This window comes from Sorex araneus, chromosome 1, assembly GCF_027595985.1.
Source record: "Sorex araneus isolate mSorAra2 chromosome 1, mSorAra2.pri, whole genome shotgun sequence".
Classification (NCBI taxonomy): Eukaryota; Metazoa; Chordata; class Mammalia; order Eulipotyphla; family Soricidae; genus Sorex; species Sorex araneus.
In genome coordinates, this window is record NC_073302.1 from 232,796,131 (window position 1) to 232,820,114 (window position 23,984).

Consider the following 23,984-nt stretch of genomic DNA (forward strand, 5'->3'; position numbering starts at 1 on the left):
AGCAGAGAAAACAGAAAATGGAACTAGAAAATTCAGAGCAGCAGGTGATTCTGGAGAGTTGTTTTGTTTTTGTTTCTGTTTTTGTTTTTTGGCACTGGGAACCTAGGAGAAAGGCCTGGTCAACAACGATGAGGGGGAAAAATTATATTTCATTTAGCTACTCCCACATGAAAATGAATAAAAGAAAAGTAAAATCAGATTTTTTTTTTAGTTTGGTTCTTGGGCCACACCTGACTATGCTCAAGGCTTTCTCCTGGCTCTGTACTCAGCCATCATTCCTGGAAGTGCTCGGGGAACCCTATTTGGTACCAGGGATCAAACTGGCTCAGCAGCATACGAGGCACGCACTTTATCCCCTCTGCTATCGCTTCTACTACCCCCTCTATAGCATCTCAGCCAGATTTCTTTTGGGTTATTGTTACTTTCAGAAAACTTAGAAATCATTAATAATCTTTATTTATTCTACTCCTACATATTCTTGGGGATATAAGGTGTTTCTGAAGTATTTTAGCTCCATGCTACTAAAATAAATGTTCTCTGGATGGGAACAACACTGGCATGCCTGAGAATTTAGCAAAATGCAGACTCCCAGGTCCACCACAGATCTACTGAATCTTCTGTTTTCACACACACATGAAACACACACCCACACACCCACACACACCCCTTCCCACTGCATTCATAGTCATCATCATCACCATCATCATCATCATCCCGTTGATCGTCGATTTTCTCCAGCGGTCTCAGTAATGTCTCTATTCGTCCTAGCCCTGAGATTTTAGAAGCCTCTCTTTACTTGTCCTTCCCAACAGTGCCGCACTGGAGGCTCTTTCAGGGTTAGGGGAATGTGATCCAGCATTGTTACTGGTTTTGGCATATGAATATGCCACGGGGAGCTTGCCAGGCTCTCCCATGCAGGCAGGAAACTCTCGGTAGCTTGCCAGGTTCTCCGAGAGGGACACAGTCACCAACAAAAAATTAATAAAGAAAGTGATAAGTGCCAGCACTTGAGAATAGCCTCATGTAATCAAAAAGAATGATGGAATAATTATCATCATGGAATAAAATGTCATCATAAAGTGCTTTCCCTCCAAGTTCTAGCCAGCTTTCTTACTGCTGGTTTGGGGCTAAGTGCTGAGAGGGAGCAGACAAAGGGGTTTCACAGACACGAAGAGACCCATGAAGTCAACTTGGTGGTTGGGGAGAGTGGCCTCTAAAGCTTCTCTCAGGTTAGGGCTGGCCTCTACTGTGGTGTGGAGACCCATAGAGAAGTGAGGTAGAAGGTAGCTTGAGATGCTCCACCCCCGGCCCTCTCCCCATTGGAATGCAGTTCTTTTTCCTAATACCTTAGTTGTGTAACAGTTGTCTTAAAGAGATACAGAGAATGCTTTGTACTCATCTGTGACCCTTGACATGTATCACCTTCATTGCTGTGGTCACCTTACTATTTTTTTTCCTCTTCCAAAATAAAGTTAATATTTGCCACATATGTAGTGCAAGTGCTGGAATAATTTTTTTAAAAAATAAAAAGCCTGCCTAAAAGGAAGGATTTTAAAGCTGGGGACAGTACCAGATTAAGAGGCTAAGGTAGCAAAAATTGTTCACTGAGCACTGCCAGGAGTCATCCTTGAGTACGGAGTCATGAGTAATCACTGTGCTACAAAACGCAGTACAATAAAATAAAGTTTTCAAAAATGGTCAAAGGAATAGTACAAGGTAAAATTTGCATAAGGATGCTGACAACTGCGAGGTAACACACAGGTATAAGCTATATTTGTTTTGTTTTAGGGCCACACCCAGCGATGCTCGGGACTTATTCCTGCCTCTGACCTCAAGGACCATTGCTGCTGGCGCTCAGGGGGCTATTATAGAGTCCTGGGGATGGAATCCAGTTCGCCGAAGGCAAGCCCAGCACCTTGCCCATTGTACTCTCAGTACAAATTATAATTAAACTGATAGTCACAATAAGAATTGCTCTTAAAACAAAGAGCAAAAAATATAAACTGCAAATACATCTGTTGCAATATAGCTTGATTATAACGAAGTTGTAATGTTTTAAAAGTAAACAGCAATCAATGTTTAATGAACGTTAGAAAGTTTTCTGCATGGAGTTGTCCTCAGAATGAAAAGGCTTTTGAAAGATGCAAAAGATTTTGAAAACTATTGTGGTAGCTAATATTCCCTGAGATTTACAAGCTCAATCTTTATGAGTTAGTAGGTGGAACCATATAAAAGTACTAATGATCAATATTTTCATATGGAACTGCCTAATTTTGCAATGCAAGAAATTTAAAAAACTGAATGTCCTCAGGTGAGGCTTTTGTTTGAAAGCTTTTTGAATCTGTGATTTAGGACTGCTGGACTATTGTTTTTGGTAGCAATTCAGAAATAGCACCCTTACAAAACCAATTATTTTCACCATTAAGATTCTGCTTACTTTAATGTACTTTGCTCTCTAACGCTTAAATTAATGCAAGTCTCATACATTATTCATGAGATTTAATTTGAAACATAAATACCTTGATTTGCTTCTCATTGGAAACAATTACACTATTCTTGTCAAAATTAACAGAGATTGCATATCACTGGGTTAAAGTGCAAAATTGTTACCCCATGAATTTTAGTTGCATCCCTCAGGCTACTGTGTTAGTAAAATACAACTACCATTTCAGAGAAGAATTTAATCATTACAAAATTTCCAAGTTATTACTGAGCTTTTAGAACCTGCATGACATCTCAAAAAGTTCTTGCCTATGGGATTATAAAGAACTATAAAAGGAATGGGGCTGGAGCGATAGCACAGTGGGTAGGGCGTTTGCCCTGCATGTGGCCAACCCGGGTTCTATTCCCAGCATCCCATATGGTCCCCTGAGCACCACCAGGAGTAATTCCTGAGCACAGAGCCAGGTGTAACCCCTATGCATCGCTGGGTGTGACCCAAAAAGCAAAAAAAAAAAAAAAGAACTATAAAAGGGAAAGTTTGAGCTGAATAACTACTCTTATTTGGAGGGGTGGAATTGTACCATTTACCATCTACTGAGGGAAAAAATCAAATAGCTTTCATTTGACAAGCTGATTTTTTGCATATAAAGAACATACAATTTTTTCAAAGATTTTCACAGATCTGTAAATCACAAGAGGAAAGTAATACCCAGAGGATTGTTCTGAAAGTGAAACAAAATATGGATTTTAAATACCTTGGTACCAAGGAGATCCTAAATGTTACGGCACAGCTCTGGATCTCCGACCGCAGACAAGGACCACACAGGAATGCAATCAGCAAGCAGGTAGTTTATTAAACTGGCTAGCCAGGGTCGTGCATACGCACACAGCGACACGCAGGTCCTGTGTGCGAGGCAAGGCCCCGCCCGACCCAGGGTGCAGGGGATACTTATATAGGCCCATGTCGGCCCTTATGTCGAAAGCGCGAAAGCCCGTGCATTTTCTAGCCTATAAGTTCATAATTCGACATGCCTCTCCCGCCAGTCCCATTAGACCCATCTGCTTGTCCAGCCTATAGAATTAAAGATCACAATTGCTTAAGCGCCTGCAAGGGTCCGAGGGCTGAGCTTGGGCGGCAGGCTGTTTCCTAGTCAACCATAGGGTTGTTTGTGAAGTTAGATTATACCTTTATACGGTCTTAGCTCAGGAGCCCGCATGTTCCTCCTGGAGCAGGCAGAGAGCAGAGGCCTGAGTGGAAAATTTACGGTTTTCATTGTCCTTGGCCCCGCCCAGGGCAGTCCTGCCCTAACACTAAACAATTGCTAGCTTTCTCCTGCTTGTCCTCTCTATATATTCTTACCCAGAATCCCATCCCAGACAAAACGACACTCGAAGCCACATTCAGTTGTTTAACCCCCAAATCTTGAAAACAACACTCTTGACCTTTTCCCTCCACAATTCCAAAGGACTGACTAGAGTAATCATAACTCCATAGCTCCTAATTTAATTTTACATTTCTCTACTGATGAAGGAATTTTCTCCCAAGAGCAAATATTTTAATTCCAGAATATATGTATATAATTTAAAACTCATCCTAGGCACTGCAGCACAGTGTAAGAGCTTCCATTTGTCTAGCAATTACTGTGTCCAGTGTATTTTTAAAGTTTAATAGCTTTGTAAATAGTACTTGCAATGTGCCAGACACATTGAATGAAAATCACTGCATCCTAAATTCTTTAAACATACTGACTCTGAACTAGTTACTATCACTCTATCTAGTATGAGGGAACAGCACAGACAGAAAAAAAGTGTATTTTATCCACAATCACAAGTTCACTTAGTAACCTAGTATGAATTGAAGTAGTCAGTTTTGGGTTCTGTGCTTCCCATTCTGTTGCCTTTTCAGAATGATGCACTAGCCTTGCAAATGACCCACCAGGGTTTCATCGTTGGCACATACTCTAACCCCCTCCAGAAGTGTTCCCTGGGTGCAGAGTCAGGAGTAAGCCCTGAGCACTAATAGGTGTGGCCATTCCCAAATGATTTGAGGGCAAATCTTTCATGTATAGGAAGGCAGTAGTGAAAATATTGGGGCTCAAAGTTTAGCATAATTTAAGATTCTAGTATTTTCAGAGGTAATGAAATACCAAATTTTTAGTCTGCAAAAATTTCTCCTTAGGAGGATATTTAGATTATTCCAAAGCACATTACCTCTTGGGAACAGGATAATCAACAAGATAGTGTATTATAGTAGAAAATGCTAAGGATTTAAAATCAAAGGCTGTCATTTAAATAATAGCTATATAATTTAAATAGTTACTATTAATGAGATTTCATCATGTTACTTAAAAAAACCCATTCCATGTTTTGGGAAGAATTAGAAAACAGTATATGAAGAGTACTTTTTTTTTTTTTTTTTTTTTTGCTTTTTGGGTCACACCCAGCGATGCTCAGGGTTTACTCCTGGCTTTGCACTCAGGAATTACTCCTGGCGGTGCTTGGGGGACCATATGGGATGCCGGGGATTGAACCCGGGTCGGCCACATGCAAGGCAAACGCCCTACCCGCTGTGCTATCGCTCCGGCCCTATGAAGAGTACTCTTACTAAGCATACAATAATAGTCAAAAAATGTCAGTTTCAACAAAACAACTCTGAAAACAGTCTTTAGGTATAATAGTCTGCTCTTTGGTTCATTGTGGGGGAATGAAATAAAGTGATGTAAAATGGCCAGTAGAGTATCTTTTACATAGTAAGCATTAAAATTATATTTTATTATTGTCTCTAGTTAATTTTTAATAAAATTTAATAAAAACTTTAAAATGTACACTGGTGAAGGGACTGGTGAAGGGACAGTTGGAACATTATATGACTGAAACCCAATCATGAACAATTTTCTGTGTATCTCATGATGATTAAAACATTAAAAAAATTAAAGGACATATGTAGACCATGGGAGTGAATATGTACATAATTTGATTTTTTCTCTATTATATATAAAATTACATATTTATACAAGTATCACAATAGAGACGTTACTGGTGCCCACTCAAGCAAATCAATGAGCAACAAGATGACAGTGATTCATATTTATATATATAAAATCAAATTCCCAAAGCCCTTATTTTATTCTGATGGAGTCATTTATAAATGCAGAAGGAGGCGTTGTGATACAGATTGTATGGGCTGTTTAGATCTGGATTTTTGTTAACATTTTCATTTCTCTCACCTCAGAACTACATACAAACATCCCACTGTTATAATCAGGTTTTTATAACTAAAACTGAGTAGTGCTTAGTTAAGCTGGGATCTGACACCACAGACACTTGTCTGATTGTCTAAATGTAAATTAAGGTAACTGGGGATGGTGGAACTGGCTCTTTTAAAACAAAGAATTATTCTCAAGATCTACCACTATCCTGAATGTGATTGTTTTAATAGCTAAGAATTGTTGTTGTTGTTGTTGTTAATAACAGTGACAATTGTCCAAAATAAGCTAGGTCTCTAGGAAAAATGATTAATTTGACTTCTTATGTTCCTATATGAGTTATAATAAGACCAAATCTTTCCAGCATGTTTGGGAGATAATTTTAAGTCTGTATTACTTTTAAAAAAATTATTTAAAAAAAAAATCAGCGGTCAAATCCAGAACAAAAAGAAATAGACTGAAAAATGTCAAAAAAACCTAAGAAAGAATTTCTGGAATTACTAGAAAATTTTAACTGCACAAATGTAATTCTTATTGTATTTTTACACAGTCTCAGCAAACTTAAACTCTTCTAGTTTGTTTCATGTGCAGCATTTCTCTTATCAGTGAACAATGCATTTGTGTAATATTGACTTTTGATAATACACTATAATGCAGTTTCTTTGAGCAATCACGTTGTTATGAATCAGTGCCTAGAAGTGAGAATGCTGAAAAAATTTCTGGATCCAGATCTTTTTTATTAAGTTGCATGCATATTATCATGAAAGTGTTAACAGTTGTGGAATTGGAATCCCCACTCTGATAACACAAGACAATTTAGGGTGTTCAGAGCATTTTACCAGAACTCATACATCTTTTCCTTCCTTCTCTCTTATATTTCTTCCTTCTCTTCCCTTTCCTTTTTTCTGTCTTTCTCACTTTAACTCTATCTCCCAAGCAGTGCTCAGGGGGCCCATGGGTCACTTTTGGTGATACTTGGCCAAGTAAGCCAGAAGTTAAGTAGTAGGGTCTAAGGATGTAGTTCTGGGGACCACCAGGGACACCTCAGTGGTACTCAGGGGCCTCCAGCATGTTTGTGATGTTGGAGAGGCCATGTGGTGCCAAGGATTGAACCCAGGTTGGGCACATGTTCTTGGACTCTCTCTTTCTCTCTCTGGCCCAAAACACTTTTCTTCTTATCCTTCCAGGAAACATTTTCAAGAAGAGGCTGTGTGTAACTGTTATCCTACTCAAGCAGCACTAAAGATACCATCTTCTCTTTATTGTCCAGTAGAATCAAACACACTGGACATTGTGGATGAAACGGAATCTATTATCTTCTCTGATAAAACTCTTAACATAGTCATCTGATTAAAATCCAGGTTCTTACACAAAAGTTAACACTATCACCCAGAAATTGAATAATTACTATAATGAAGATTGCTTGCTTAAGTAGTCATAATTATCCCAATGTCCTTTAATAAGATTTTCTATGAATACTTATCAAAAATGCAATATATAATATTGCTATAAGGTTATTGTGACACGGTTAAAATAGTAATCACATTTGCTTTTTTGTACTGTGAAGCAACTTTTCATTAAATGAAAATGCATCACTGTAGATAATTAGGTTAAAAATTTGTCCAGATTTCTTAGAACTACTTTTTGCTTATCATTAAATAATTTAATGCAAAGACTATCAATGTCATTACTAATGTCACTGATAATCAACTTTACTATTCTTTTGGTTTTCAGACCACACTCAGCTGTGCTCAGGATTTGTTGCATGAACGTTCGTTCAGTTGGAGGCACTGAGACAAGGAATACGAGAGAAATTTATTTCATGGAGAGTCCAGGTTGTCTCAGATGCTGTGACAAAGGTAGAGCGCCCTGGAACCTCCTTTTATTACCATCGTACTGTTCATACTCTAAAGGGCTCAGTACAGTGAGTTATCAACAAAGGAGTTACAGGATGAGCATGCAAAAGTGAAAGCTTCTCTGCATACTGATCACAAACAAAGTACTTGGGATCTGGATACCGAAAACAAACAGACTAAGTACCTAGGATCTGCATATTGAAAACTAACAAGCTAAGTAAGCACCTGGGATCTGTGAAAAAAGGAAAACTGACAATTTCAGTATTATTTACTAAGGCAGTTTAAAGAAAAAGATGTTTAGCTTCATCCAAACCAATCAGGACACACAAGAAATCTCGCCCATTTTCATGGGTCCCTATGCTCCTGCCTGTGTGCAATGCAGTCTACATGGGCTCATTCTGACGGCTCAGTCCAGCCCCAACAAGAGTTTACTCTTGTTTCTGTGCTCAGGGACCACTCCCGGTTAAGGTCCAGGTGCCATATTTCATGTGACGGTTTGAAACTCAGGCAGCTGTGTGCAATGAAAACAACTTATAGTATCTCTCCAGCCCCAACTTAATTTCTTCCCCAATTTTTATTTATATAGTTGTTTATGGGCAGAAATAGTATATTTAATATAGCACTGTTGTCCCATTTTCATCAATTTATTCGAGCAGGCACTAGTAATGTCTCCATTGTGAGACTTGTTACTGTTTTTGGCATATCGAATACACCATGGATAGCTTGCCAGGCTCTGCCGTGTGGGCGGGATACTCTCGGTGGCTTGCCGGGATCTATGAGAGGGTAGTTGTAACCAAAAAAAAAAATTTAACTTTCAAAACAAACAAAAACATTTTTTAGTGAAGCTAAAGTTTCTATTAATTTAGAGAAATTTTGGGGGTAAAAAAGAGAGATTCATATCCAAGAAAGAACACACATTTCTTCCAGAGGGGGGGCAAAAATTCAAAATAAAATGTTTAGCTTCAAAAATTCCCAAAGCAAGATATATGCTGAAGGCCCCCCAGGTTTTAAATCAAAGTGGGTAATATAAAATAGTTACTTTGATGAAATTATTTAATGTACTTATACTATTGATAATATATTATACTTAGAAATAATGTTTATTATGCTATAATGTAATATTTATTGCAGAATCTCCTGCCCCCACACCAGGCTATCTTCACTGGGGCACCCTCGGAGGTGGGTGGGTCGAGTTTCCCTCCCACACTGGCTGCTGCAAACCTTCAGAACTCAGCCACAGCCATGCTCAAGGCCACTCTCCACACGCTTGGTCGAGCCTCACCCATGAAGGAACTGACAGAGGAACCCTGGTATGCGGACCCGTGGCTGAGATCTTCAAGCCTGCTCAGATAGGGACTGGGCCTCCTCCACCAAGATCCCAAGTTTTCCAGTACCTTGGCAGTCACACCCACAAACTCCCCCCCACCACTCCCCATGTAATCTCATCAATGGCCAAGATCCAGAGACTATAAAACAAAGTCCCTGGAAAAGAGCAATGCAATTTTTCCTGGAACACGTGACACCTGCGTGACCTCTTATTTATTTTTCCTGGCAAGCTACCCATGACGTATTTAATATGCCAAAAACAGTAACAACAATGCTCTCTTTGTGTTCCTAAAATGAGCAGACACCATTGGGCTACACTTACACTAGCACATGACAGAGACAAATGAAAATATTATTGGTGCCTGCTTGAGGAAATCGATGAACAACGGGATGACAGTGATGGTGATACAGTGATAGTTGTTCATAATGCTAGTAACAATAGTTTTAGGTATACAACGTTCTAATACCAAGACAAGGGCCTGCTACAACCCTTGGGCTATTTCTCTTGCCCTGTAATTTTTATTTTAAAAGAGTTTAAAATAAAACAAAACTCATCCTTTATTAGATGAAAATTGTAATGTTTAATCTAAAAATGCCCAAGAAAAGATAATTCATACTTCTTTCAGAATTTTACAGGGTTTTAGAAGCAAAAATAACTCGAAGACCATGTAATTAAAGACTTGAACTATAGAATCTACCATTTGTGTGTGTGGGAAAGCCTCCCTCAGTAGTCACACAACAGTTCTCATGTTTAATTGTAATTGGTAAGAGTTCATCTTGAATTAAGTCATAGCAAACCTTGGCCAAGTCACAGTCTTAATTAACGTTTCTGGACGGAACACCGGTCAGCTAGTCCAAGGCAAGGGCCTTCAATCTTTGGTCTCAAATATAATTTTGTTTACAGAGAGCAGAGGGGAGAGAAGAAAGGAAGTCACCCGTGCTGGGAAATGCACACTGGTGGAGGGATGGTTGTTGGAACACTGTATGACTGAAACCTAATCATGAACAGCTTTGTAAGGGTCAATCTCACAGTGATTGATAAAGAAAGACACCCCCACCCCAAACAAACAAAATACTGGCCTTTCCCATCTGCCATATGTAATAGTTTACTAACTTTGAAGTGAGGGAAAGTTGACAACCTTGATTTCTCCCTTTTAGCTTGCATACTCATAAATACTACTGGTCCCTACCGGTCTGGACCGGTTTCGACCCACTTTGCGGGAGCTATTGTAAGCACGTGTCTGCACGCACTCTCCCCACCTCCACTTCCGGAGCACTGCACGTTCACTTTGTCGCTAGTACCTGGCCTCTCCCAGGACAGCTGAGTCACAATGATTCCAGTCCAAGCTGAATTAGCTTTTGTTCTCCCGCTGGCCCTATGCCCTGCGCTCCTTCCAGCTGTCCCCGCTCCTCGGGTTCGCCCAGCTGCTGTTCCCCAAACCCCACTCAGCCTTGGTGCTGGGCCCGCGCAAGCGTGGCCGCAGGATTCCGTAATCGGGAGACGGGCGCTGAGCCGCCAGCTACGGCGGGCCAGTCCTCCTTTCCACCCTCCTCCCCCTGGAATTTAAAGGAGCCGGGGGGGGGGGGGGGGGGGGAAAGGGGGGGCAAACGCAGACCGCCGCAAGGCGGAGCGCAGGAGCCCCGCCCCTCCCGGGCTCGGTGACGCGTGCGCCGAGCTATGGCACGCGGGCCACGCCCCCGTGGGCGTCACGTGAAAGGCGCTCCACGGCGGCCGCGGGCTGGGGCCGCGAGACGTGGCGCGCGAGCCGGGGAGCTCCGGGACTCTCGGCGCGCGGTGGCGCGTGCGCAGCGCGGGGCGCTTGGAACTTCGGGATCGGGGCGCCGGGAGCGTACGGAGCGGGCCGGGGGCGTCCGCGAGCGGGCCGGGAGCTCGCCGTTAGGGGCCGCAGCGCGCCGGCGCTCTGGAGCACACAGGTGGGGCGGCGGCGGGGACTCGTCCGGGTGCGGGTCCTCCCGTGCCCCGGACCCTGCGCTGACTTACCTGGGCGGGACCGAACCTGAGGCGGCGGGAGGGGGCGGCGGATGGGGGCGGGGGGCTATTCGAAGTCCTGGGGGTGAAACTTGGCTTGAACTGGGTGTGATTTCCAGAGGGCGGAGTTGGCGAAGGGGTAGTGGGCTACTTCCCCTCCCTGCCGCGTGACCCCGGGGCTCTCGCGGCCGCTCCCCTTTTCGCTGCGCCACCCTGGGGAGCGCTGGCCTCGCCTGCGTCTCCGGGGCCCGTTCCGACCGCGCGACGCCGCCCACCCCGTCCTTTCGGAGGAGTGGAACGCTAGGGATTGTTGCGCGAAAATTCCTGGAGGGGGGCGGGGATTTCGGCGCCTGGAGGCGCGCGCCCCTCACCCCAGTGCGTGTCCTCCCCCCCCCCCATCCGGGAGTGTTGGGGACCGAGCCGCGCGGTGTCGCGCCCCGCCCCCCTCTCCCCAATCCTGCGGTGCAGTGCTCCACCCCCAGCCCCCCGTTTTCAGGAATGTTTTCCAGCGGTCTCCGCGGGAGCCTGCAGATTTGCTGTATTGTGCCGTCCTTGTGTGCCTTGTGCGGGATTATTGTTGCCTCTACGTAGGGACTTTAAGATAGATAATTTAGGAAATCGAAGCTTTTTCTCTCTTTCCCCTCCCCGCCCCCTGCAAATCAGATGATTGATGACTGTGGCTCACGTTAAATATATATATGTATATATATTTTTTTCTTCTTTTGTCACTGGTCGTCACTCTGCATCGTTGGGTGGCTTTCTAAAGGGAAGGTTTCTCTCACCGGGGACTTTCTGAAAACAGCCCCAGTGCAGTTCCTCTAACAAGCCCGAGTCCAAAGTCGTGGGAGTCTAGGGGAATGATTTTTAAATTTTTACGGGGAGGGCTACTGAAGGGAAATAGGATCAGAAGGAAATAGGTCCTCGGTCGGAAAAGAGTTGAGAAACACTGCTCTCGGGGAGATAAAAATGCTGTTTTATTAAAGACTACTTGGGATGTTGCCCATTAGCTTGGTTGTGCGTGCTTTCAGTGCTTTAAGGGATTGTACCGAATAACCAAGGGTTTGGGCCAGAAGTCTGCCTTTTATCTGCTCCTGAGCATCTTTTAAAGCACATGTCTGCCAGCACGGGCATGCACATAAACACACAGAGTTATATTTGAAATATATTTTGTTTTAATTAAAACATTTAAGGAGAAATGCTTTGTTGGTAACTGGAACCATGCTTTATAGTGCAGGACTTAAAACTGGTGTAGGTTCTGTTTTTTTTACTATCTTCAAATGGACATCAGATTTTCTATTTCCATCTTTAGAATCCCAGCACTCCATGGCCTCCTGAAAACCGTGGGGTGTGGCCCTTGCAGTCTTGTGAACTACCAAGTGCAGGAAATGGCCCAGGCTTCCAGGCATGCAGAATAGGGCCCCTAATTTTAAATCCAGTGCACTTGAAACCCTATTATTAAGATTGTAAACTACGGGCCCCATTTTTTTTTTTTTAATGAATCATCATGAGATACATTTACAGACTTACAGACTTTCATGATTGCATTCCAGTCAAACAACGTTAAAGTACCCATCCCTGCACCAGTGCCCATTCTCTACCCCCAACGTTCCCAGTATCCCTTCCCTTACCTACACTCCTTCCCACCTGTTGCCTCTGTAGCAGGCACAATCCCTCTTACTCTGTCCTCTTGGGTGTTATGGTTTGCAATACAGGTAGAAAGCAGCCATCATGTTTGGTCCATAGTCGACTTTGAACATGCATCTACTCCTGAGTGATCCCTCCAACCATCGTTTACTTAGTGTTCCTCTCTCCATCCCAGCTACCTATACCCCCAGCGCATGAGATTGGCTATCAAGCCCTGGGGCAGTCCTCCTGACCCTTATTTTAACTGTCCTTCTCCTTGGACAATGGAATATTCTGCAGCTGTTATAAGTGGGTCAACATGGAGAATATCATGCTAAATGAAAGTGTTAGTCTCCTCATATGTTAATTTATATTCCATGGATGAGTGCAGCCCTTTTATGTCTGTCCCTCTCTTTCTGACTCATTTCACTTAGCATGATACTCTCCATGTTGACCCACTTATGGGCAAATTTCATGACTTCATTTTTTTCTAACAGCTGCAGGATATTCCATTGTGTAGGTATACCAAAGTTTCTTTTAACCAGTCATCTGTTCTCGGGCACTCGGGTTTTTTCCAGATTCAAGCTATTGTAAATAGTGCTGCAGTAAACATACATGTGTAGATATCATTTCCACTGTACATTTTTTGCATCTCCAGGATATATTCCCAGAAGTGGTATTGCTGGATCAAATGGGAGCTGGATTCCTAGTTTTTTGAGAAATGTCCATATTGTTTTCCCCAAAAGGTTGAACCAGTCGGCATTCCCACCAGCAGTGAAGGAGACTTTCTCCCCGCATCCACGCCAACACCAGTTGTTTTTGTTCTTTTGGATGTGTGCCAGTCTCTGTGGTGTGAGATAATATCTCACAGTTGTTGTGATCTGCATCTCCCTGTTGACTAGCAGTGAAGAGCATTTTTTCATGTGTCTTTGGCCATTTGGATTTCTCCTTTGAGAAAGTTTTTGTTCGCCCCATTCTCTGATTTGGATGTTTTCTTCTTGCAGAGTTCAACCAGTGCCTTGTATATCCTTGATATTAACCCCTTATCAGAGGGGTGTTGGGTGAATATCCTTTCCTATTCTGTAGACTATTTTTGTATTCTGGTCACTTTTTCTTTTGAGGTACAGAAACTTCTTAGCTTAAGATAGTCCCATTTGTTTATCTCTGTTACACTTGTTTGATCAATGGAGTTTCGTCCTTGAAGATATCTTTAGCTTCAGTGTTGTAGAGTGCTTTGCCACACTCTAAAATTTTGCCAAATTTTTTTTTTAAATTCTTTACATTAATCATAAATCTTTAAGCACGTAATATTAAAATGAGCTTTGAAGTAAAGGTGAATTTAAGATCATATTCCTTCTATTGAGAGTTCCTTGATCTTGCTTCTTCAAATGCTATCAAGATTTAATCCAAATGCTTTGTACTTGGGAACACTCTAACTACCTTCATTTCTCCCTCAGTCTGTTCATTTGTAAGCATAGTAGGAACTTTAGCTTTGGAGTCAGACATTTCATTTCCTTGACAAATACTTGTTGAGTTTTGAGTCTGCCTCTTCCATTTACTGCCTGTGTCTTTGGCAGGCTCCTCAGTATTTGTAAAGTGTTTTTGAAATCAGATAATAATCTTTAAAGGATATGGGGATTAAATGAAATTTAAAACAATGCCAAGCATATCTCAGGAACTTAATAAACAGTGAATTATGGTGCTTCTAAGGATTTTATAGATTACGTGCATTTTATGTTTCCAAGTAATCTGTGGGAAGTGGTTTAATAGTGCCGATTTGCTTGTGAACTTCTAAAGTAGTTTTTGTAAAACTGCCCCTTTAAGTTAATGTTTAACACTATTGCATAATCCAGGGTAGTTACATAGAATGCATTTTTCACACAAATGCCAGCATTTGAATCTAAAGTTGGCATTCATTCTCACCAGTTTTCAAAGGAGCATAATACTACACTTTATTTTATTTTTTATTATTTTTTTAATTAGTGAATCACCATGAGATAAAGTTACAGACTTACAAATTTTCATGCTTGCGTTTCAGTCATACAGTGATCGAGTACCCATCCCTCCAGCAGTGCCCATTTTCCACCACCAATGATCCCAGCATTCTTCCCACCACCCCACCCTGTTCCCTTCAGCCTACTCCGCCACTGTGGCAGGGCATTCCCTTTTGCTCTCTCTCTTTTTGGTGTTGTGGTTTGCTACAGAGGTATTAAATAGACATCATGTTCAGTCTATAGTCTATCTTCAGCCTGTATCTCCCATCCCTAGTGGGCCCACCTAGCACCCTTTGCTTGGTGATCCCTTCTCTATCAGAGCTGCTTCTTCACCTAGCATGTGAGGCCAGCTTCCAAGCTGTGGAGTGAACCTCCTGGAACTTATCTCTACTATTCTTGGGTGTTAGTCTCCCATTCTGTTACTTTCTATTCCACAAATGAGTGCAATCTTTCTATGTCTGTCCCTCTTTTTCTGACTCATTTCACTAACATGTTACTTTCCATGTTGATCCACCTATATGCAAATTTCATGGCTTCATCTTTTCTAACAGCTGCACAGTATTCCATTGTGTAGATGTACCAGAGTTTCTTTAACAAGTCATCTGTTCTCTCGTGCACTCGGGATTTTTCCAGATTCTGGTTATTACAATACTACATTTTAAAATCACCAAGTTTTAAAGTATAGGAAAGAGCTGGGGGTGTGGCTCAGCAGTAAAGAAAGCTCTTGCCTTTTATGTGTGGAACCCTGGATTCTATCCCTTGTACCAAACCCCAAAAGGTGGTATTTTTCACAGCTCCTCCTTTTTGAAACTGTATTGATTATCTTCCCCTCAACTACGTCCAGAGTATATTTATTTATGCTTAAAATATTTATTCTGCTTTTGTTAGTGTAATTTATGTTTGAAAGCTTTTAATCTGTCATACACATTGTTAGAATATTGATATAAATGCAAGGACCTGAGAGATAGTACAGCGGTAAAGCACTTGCCTTGCATGCTGCCAGTCCTCAGCGTTCCGTGTGATCCCCTGATCCCTGAGTGCAAAATCAGCCGCTGGATGTGACTGAAAAACAAGCAAACAAAACCCAAAAATAATTGGAACAAATGGAAACTTGAGGTTTCCTCCCACCACCCCCCCCATTCAGTTTTTACCCGTTGTAACAGTTGTGCAAATTGGTTTAATAAATGGGAAAATAAATTTGGTTGTAATTAAATCCCTAATGAGATGCATTCTTGGAGTTGTTGCCATATGAACACTATTGACCCAGGAGGTAGGGAATGTTTAATTCTGAAGAGGTTTTATGGCCCTAAGTAAATGCCAGAGCAATAGTACTGTGGGTAGGGTGTTTGCCTTGCAAGGGGTAGGAATGGACACAGGTTCTGTCTCTGGCACCCAGAGCCTAGTGCGAGCCCTGAGCACTGCCAAGTGTGGCTCCAAAATAAAACAAAACAAAACAAAACAAACACATGCACCATAGTAAGAATAGGATGGGTGAGTTATGACTTATTTTAAAAAGGGGAAAAATTGGCAAGGGAGTTTGGGGAAGAACATGGAAGTTGACCAAGTGCTGTGGTCGAGAGGGCAATTGGGATAGAGAAGGCACCACTATGACAATGACAGTTGGAAGTGGATTGCTCTGGATGGGAGCTGCATGCTGAAAGTGGGTAAGGAACCTAACATGGCTTCTTGTATCTCTATTGCAAAGCATAATGCCCAAAAGGGGAGGCCTGGGGAGGGAGGGAGGAAGGTCAGAGAGAGGGTGGGGGAGGGAGGGAGAGACTGAATGCCTTAGAGGTATTTGGGGATTTGGGGGTTGGGGGGGGCATTGTTGCCAGAGCAATACTGGAGACACTGATGGTGGGAAATGTACACTAGTGAAGGGATGGGTGTTGGGCCATTATATGACTGAAACCCAATCATGAACAGCTTTGTAACTGTGTATCTCATGGCAATTCAATAAAATAAATAAATTGAAAAAATTAATTGAAAAAGATGTTTCTAAGTATACATGAGATAAACATTGTATACAGCACATTCAGCAGTATAGTGCCCTATAATAGTTTTAATAGTGCCATATAATAGTCTTGTAAGGTAATAAAGCAGAACAAGTCCATGCTAAATCAGCATTGGTCAAGATCTTATTCAAGTCAATGACAAATTTAATTCACAAAAGCCTCTCTAATGACCTTTTTTTCTATCACCATGAAACACAGTTACAGAATTGTTCTTGATTGGGTTTCAGTCATACAGTGTTCCAACAGCCTTGCCTTCACAAGTGTACATGCCCCACCACCAATGTCCCCAGTTTTCTTCTCCCCCCATCCCTGCTCTGCCTTCCTCTATGGCAGACATCTCTGCCTACCCCCTCTTTTTAGACATTATGGTTTGCAATATGGGTACTGAGAGGTTATATGCTTTACCTCCTTTTGGCACACAGGTCTTGTCCAGAGTGATCATCTCCAGCTGTCATTGTCTTAGCGGTCCTTTCTCTGTCCTAACTGCCCTCCCCATTTCCCACTGGTGGTAAACTTCCACCCATGGACCAGTCCTTCTGGCGCTCCTTTCTACTGTCTAGTGCCTTCTTGTTTTCTGAACTCTGAACCTTCCTGTGTCCAGGGAAGGTGGAGAGCAGAATTCCTGTGTAGTTTCTGAGGGAAGTGGATGAGAGCTGTGGAATGGTTAGGTGTTTTAATGACACAACAATGTAGAATTCTAGAGAAAGAGATCTTCACTGTTGATAGGATTGCAGATTGGACTAGTAAGGTAGGTCTGTATTTGGTCATTTGTAAATAGTGTTTTTTAAATGGAGTATTAAATATATTCTCATGAAACTTGGCTATATGGTAAAGCTGACCAATGGTTAGTCTACCTTTTGGGTAAGAAATTATTAAATTAACCAATTGTAAATTGACAAGGGGGAAAATCTTTAAAACTGAAGTTGTGTTAAGTATTGGTAAACACGTGTGTGTTGAGTATTTAATATGGAGTTAGTTGGAATTGATATATGTTGCAAGAATAAAATACTAAGTTTTGAGACAATCCCTCCCAAAGGTAAGTAAAATATCTCAATTTTCATATTGAGTGCATTTGAAATACTATAACTGAAATTAATTTCACCTGTTTTTAATGTGACTATAAGAAAATTTTAAATTGTATGTGGATCGTATTTTGCTATTGCTGCTCCATTTATTATTTTAACTAGTAATTTTTTCCATCATGCACCTAGTATTAAGATATTTTTATAAGGTTGCAGTGAAAATTGAGGCCCCAGGAATCCCAAATGTATTCCTTCCAAGGTTTTTAATTTGGAAATAGTATTACAATAAGCCCCCTTTCTACCCGTTTGCATTTTCAAAGGACTATTGAATTTCATCTTTCCTTCTGTTTTGGAGTTTCTCTGATAATGCTGTAAAATGGAGCTGATTCTCTAACAGTCCCGCTTCCCCCCAACCCCCCCTCCACTCTCTCTCTCTCTCTCTCTCTCTCTCTCTCTCTCTCTCTCTCTTGACTTAGGCTTCAGCTTTCTGGAATGTGTTGTTTTGTGAATTAAAAGAAACAAAGGACTGTTAACTCTTAATTCTCTACCTTGTGAGTTATGATGTCACATTTATTAAACAATAACAGAATGTACATGTATTGTACTAATATGAAATTTAAAAATTTATTTTTTATATATGTAGGCCCATTAATTATGAGTCAGATCTTAAAAGAAATTTTCATATGCCACGAAGTCTCCATTTGTTCCTCCTAAGTCTATGTCCCCAGTGGTAAGCACTATTTTTATCATCATTAAGTCCAACCAATTCTGCTTCTTTGCTTACGTAGAACTATACAAAGTCTTTTCTAACTTTTGCTTATCTTGTTGATGCTGATACTCCAGTTTGTGTTAAATCATATCCAAGTGTGAGTGATATTTGCCGATATCAACTTTTTAAAGAATTGGTGAAATTCATTAGTTACATAATCATTTTTCTTTATTAAATTTTTGTGGGGGGGTCTATGATTTACAGTATTGTTACTGGTAATTTCCCATGTACATACTTCCAACACACCATACCTATCATGAACATCTGTGTCTGATAGCCTTTCAGTGTGTCCACCTCCCTCTCCCAATGACCCTGACACTCCTATCTTTACACCTCCTCACTTGGTAAATTGCTACTTTTGTGTTGCCTTAGGCCCTTTATTGCTCCCTCACTGTCTATCTTTAGGTCCCACATATGAGATTATTTTGTATTCCTTTCTTTCTGACTTCACTCAGCATGATACCCTCTATTTCCATCCAAGTTACTGCAAGTTGCATGGTTTTGTTCTTAGAGCTGCAGTGTTCTGTTGTGTATATATACTTATCCCATTCATCTATAGTTGGGCATTTGGGTTGTTCCCATGTCTTAGCTGTTGTACTAAGTGCAGTGATGAATATAGGTGTGCATATAGTCTTTCAGCTTAATGTTTTTGTTTTGAGGATAAATGCCAAGTGGTATCACTGGTTCATGTGGGAGATCTATTCCTACGTTTTGGTGCGGTCTCTATTGCTTTCTATTAAGGCTGAACCCGACAAAATTTGCACGAACACTGAATGAGGGTTTCTTTCTCACATGATACCACAGACATTGTCTACTTCCAGAATTTTGGATATAAGGGCCATTCTCTCTGGCATGAGATGATGTTTCATTGTTATTTGGATTTGCATTTCCCTGATCATGAGTGATGGTGAGCACTTTTTCATATACCCGTTGGCTATACAGAACTTTTTTTTTAAATATTGTATAGTACTGTGATATGTATATTCACACTTTCCCTTCTCCTGTGGGTGGATATTTAAGTTTGGGTTTTTTGCTTTTTGAATCAGCTGCTAAAAGCTCTCTTCATTGTGTTATGGTGTGGCTGGTTATTCATATCCTCAAGTGGAATTGCCGAGTCATAAAGCATGTGAATGTTTAGATTTAGTAAATGGCCAGTTTTTTTTTAATTAGTAAATCACTGTGGGGTAGTTACAAACTTACGAACTTTCATGTTTATATTTGGTTTACATCCCTCCACCAGTGCCCATTCTCCTCCATCAATTTTCCTAGTATCCCTCCCACCACGCCTACCCCCACCCTGCCTCTGTGGCTGGGCATTCCTTTTTGTGCTCTCTCCTGTTGGATGTTGTAGTTTGCAATAGAGGTATTGGTGGCCATCATGTTCAGTCTATAGTCCACTTTTAGTACTCGGCTTTCAGCCCGAGTGGGTCCTCCCAATATTCTCTACTAGGTGTTCCCTTCTCTGTCAGTTTTTTTTTTTTTTAATGACTACTGTGTTTACTTCTGTTAGCAGAGTATGATAGTTCGAGTGTCTGGCTTTTCTGATGCTCACCAGTCTTTTCTGTTTGAGGTACCCATTGGTATATAATTGCATTATTCTGGATTTTAGTTTTTTTAATGAAACTTTTTGTTTCGTTTTTCTTTAATTTTGTTTAATCTTGTTAATCATTTTAATAATATTGTGCACAGAGTACATAAGTAACAAGTACATAAGAATTTTTTTTAATGGGACAAGAAAATTATTCAGTAGATCTGTATCACTGTATCACTGTCGTCCCGTTGTTCATCGATTTACTCCAGCGGGTGACAGTAACATCTCTATTCGTCCCAGCCCTGAGATTTTAGCAGCCTCTCCTTACATTCAGTAGATCTATTCTGACTTATTCTTTTCTATTTTCAATTACAAAGAAATTTGAACCAAGAGCATTATATATCCATTCAATAACTATGTATTGAGTACTTTGCCTCTATCAGATGTATTTTAGTAGGCTTTAGAGAATGCAATAATGAACAAACTGACAAAAGTTTGCCCTCTTAAAGTATATTCAGGTAGGAGAAATTCATGATACGTAAACAATGAGCTCAATGGGATAATAAGTATAATATTTCCTGTTTTGCAGAAATGGAGCAAGAGCCACAAAATGAGGAACCTACTGAAATTAAAACCATCAAGGAAGCATACAAGAAGGCCTTCGTATTTGTTAATAAAGGACTGAATACAGATGAATTAGGCCAGAAGGAAGAAGCAAAGAACTACTATAAGCAAGGAATAGGACACCTGCTCAGAGGAATCAGTGTTTCATCATCAGAGCCTGAACACACAGGCCCTGAGTGGGAATCTGCTAGACAGATGCAGCAGAAAATGAAAGAAACACTCCAGAATGTGCGTACCAGGTTGGAAATTCTAGAGAAAGGTCTCGCCACTTCTTTGCGGAATGATCTTCAGGAGGTGCCCAAGTTATATCCAGAATTTCCACCTAAAGACATACCAGAAAAGTCACCAAATCCTGAGTCCTTTACTTCATCTTCACAACACACAGAAGTAAATGGAAGCACTTCAAATTCAGGGTCAGTTCTTGTACCTAGTTCCCTGGCCTTGCCGTCTCAGAATCAGAGTCATCCAGCAGAAGCACCTCCTGCTTATACGCCCCAGGCTGCCGAGGGTCACTACACAGTATCCTATGGAACGGAATCTGGGGAAGTTTCTTCAGTTGGAGAAGACTTTTATCGGAATCATTCTCAGCCCCCACCTCTTGAATCCTTAGGGCTAGATGCAGATGAGTTGATTTTGATACCAAATGGAGTACAGATATTTTTTGTAAATCCTGCAGGAGAAGTTAGTGCACCATCATATCCTGGATACCTTCGAATTGTCAGGTTCTTGGATAATTCTCTTGATACAGTTCTGAATCGTCCTCCTGGATTTCTTCAGGTAAGCCAAAGAAAAATATAACTTGAAGTCTATATCAAATTCATTTTTGTTTCTTTATAATATGTGTGATTTAAATACAGAATTATCATAAATTTGAGTTTCTTCTAAAATATATCCCATGATAGTGATGGCTCTTGAAAATCTGCCAGTCTGCCTTTGATAACCTTTCTTTTTCTTTTTCAAGATAAAATCTCGTCAGACCACTCCTGGCATAAGCATCACTGGGAGTTAAACTACCACTGACTGGACCCCCTAGTTTCTAGCTTGCTGGAAGTGGGCCCCTATTCAAAACAAAACAAATAAACAAAATATATATATGTACATGTATACATATATATACACACACAAGGTCATAGTATTACTAAGTTTGAGATGATAGGACCTAAGGGTATGGAGCAGTCTTTATTTTTAAATCATTTTTCTAAAAACACCTAACAACTTTAATTTCAGAAGGTATTTTTGTAACTCACAAAACATGTCCCAAATGTGTGAGTTACAATATGTAACAGCTCTGTGAATGTAGAATTGTAATTGTCCCTGAAAAACTGACCTGGATGCTCCCGGTGCCTAGTTGTCACAACTAACAGCAACCTATTTTTAAAATACTGGACATCAGGGGGCCAGAGCAATGGTATAGCAGGTTGGGTACTTGCCTTGCATGTGCACAACTGACCCACGTTATATCCCCAGCACCACGTAGGGTTACCGGAACCCCACCACGAGTTGAGTGCAGAGCCATAAGCCCTGAGAACCACCTGGTGTGCCTCACAAATGCAAAAAAAAATGTGCCCACTTACTGAATGTTTTTATTCCAAAATGCAAAGATCACTAAATACTGAAATTAGGTGCCAGTACCATTTCAGTTTATTTTAAAATAGGATATTGGGTGACATCCTCAATGCTCAGGAACTATTCCTGGTTCTGCTCTGTGGTGTGGCTCCTGATGGTGCTCAGGGGACCTTTTATGGTATGGGGGATCAAACTAGAGCCTGCAGCATAAGAGGCAAGTGCTTATGTTCTGTCCTCTTGTGCTTTATCTCCGCTGGAAATTAGAATTTTTTTATTTGCAGGGGTTATTGGTGGTGGCTTTGGTGTTTGGGCCACACCTGGCAGTGCAGCTCCTGACTCTGTGCTCAGGAGTTAGTCCTGGCAGTGCAAGATAACAAACTATGGTGCACTACTCGCAAGTGCCTTAACCCCTGTATTATAATCTCATCAGCCCATAATTTCTTATGTTATTAAAGTAACTATTGGTCATCTTAGGAAATTAGAGTAAGATCACATGGTATTAAGTAGAAATAGGGCTTCCAAGAACTAATAATTTTTTGCTTTGAGTAATAATTTGGGGAGTGGGGGAGGGCTCTCCCTCCTGTTGATTCTGAGCTAATTGGGTCTACTGCAGTTCACCGCAAGTGTCTGAGGATGTGCAGGGCTGCTTGGGTTTTGTAGTGCTGGGATCACTTCAGTTGTGCTTGGAGACAGACATCCAGAGGGTTCAGGGAACCATGTGTACCAATAATTGAGCCAGCATCGGTCACTTGCAAGGCATGTGCCTTAATCCCTAGAGTATCTCTTTTACCCTGAGAATATTACTTTAAATTGCATCAATCTGTAACAGCTCATACAGTGCTTGGATGACTTTACCTGATAGAAATCAGCTGGTAAATGAACTGTCTGGTGTGTAGTGGTGTGTAATAACGGTGTGTAATAAGGTGTGTAATAACTGTGTAATAACGTGTCTATAAAGTTTTGTTTGAGGCAGTTTTGTTTGTTTTCTGTTTTTGTTTTGGGGCCACACCCAGCAGTGCTCAGGGTTAGTCCTGCTTTTGCACTCAGGAATCACTCCTGACAGACTCTGGGAATGGAACCTGTGGGATGCTGGGGAAAGCTAGCACCCACACTATCCATACTCTCACCCCGTCCTGGGTCTACAGAGTTTTACTGGAAAATATTTGAGATTCACTAGCTCTGTCTGTCAAGGTGTTGGTCATTTTGATGATGTCATTAATTTTATTGAATTCATGGCATTGTATAAGAAGCCTTTCTTAGGGGCTGGGGAGATACAGCAGGTAAGGTACTTTGTATGTGACTTGGTAGGGTTCAATTCCTGTACACCATACGCCCGCCTCCCCACCCCCAGCCTAACAGGAGTGATTCCTGTGTGCAGAGCCAGGAATAAGCCCTTTTCACAGACAGGTATGACCTCAAAGCAAAATAAACAAATTTAAAAAACAAGGAAAAAGAAACCTTCCCTGAAGTTTGTATTAAAGTATAATCTTTAAGATTTTTTTTCAAAAATCCATATCCGATTTAATATTTGTATTTGAATGTTTTATTTGTGAATTTCATCCTAAATAATTTAGAACTGAAATTGAGAGAAAGATGTTTCATTCTTTAATATTTTTAATATTAAACATAAATGGGCAGAGTCGATAGTTAAGGAGCTTGCACTGCATATGGCCCCTTGAGTGACCCTTGAGCACAGAACCAGGAGTAAACCCTGGGTGTGACCAAAAAAAAAAAAAAACCAGCAACTAGTACTGACAAAGTACATAACTACCTATTTAAATAATTTTCATAGGCCACAGTTACAAATCATGCTTTGTCAGTCTTTCATATAAGATGGAGAATGACTTTTGAGCCAGTCATAAAAAGTGGGGAAAAATCTGAAAATCTTTATTAAGCACTATGCAAGAAAAGATCATATTTAAGTACTTTATCTCTGCAGGTTTATATTCTGTCAATTACCAGAATTCTGGCTTTTATATGGAATCTTTTGTCTGGAATCAATTATTTTGTCTGGAATTTT

The 23,984-nt window shown here is 41.0% G+C and overlaps 1 protein-coding gene across 1 annotated transcript in view; it reads left to right on the forward strand.

Annotated features, from left to right (window-relative positions):
* Positions 1 to 10,562: 10,562 nt before the first annotated feature.
* Positions 10,563 to 23,984, forward strand: part of SPART (spartin) — a 32,949-nt gene continuing 19,527 nt past the window's right edge. The window contains exons 1-2 of the mRNA XM_004604524.2: positions 10,563 to 10,765; positions 20,364 to 21,175. Coding sequence (XP_004604581.1) covers positions 20,366 to 21,175 — 810 coding nt within the window. The 5' untranslated portion in view covers positions 10,563 to 10,765; positions 20,364 to 20,365. The remainder of the gene's footprint in view (positions 10,766 to 20,363; positions 21,176 to 23,984) is intronic.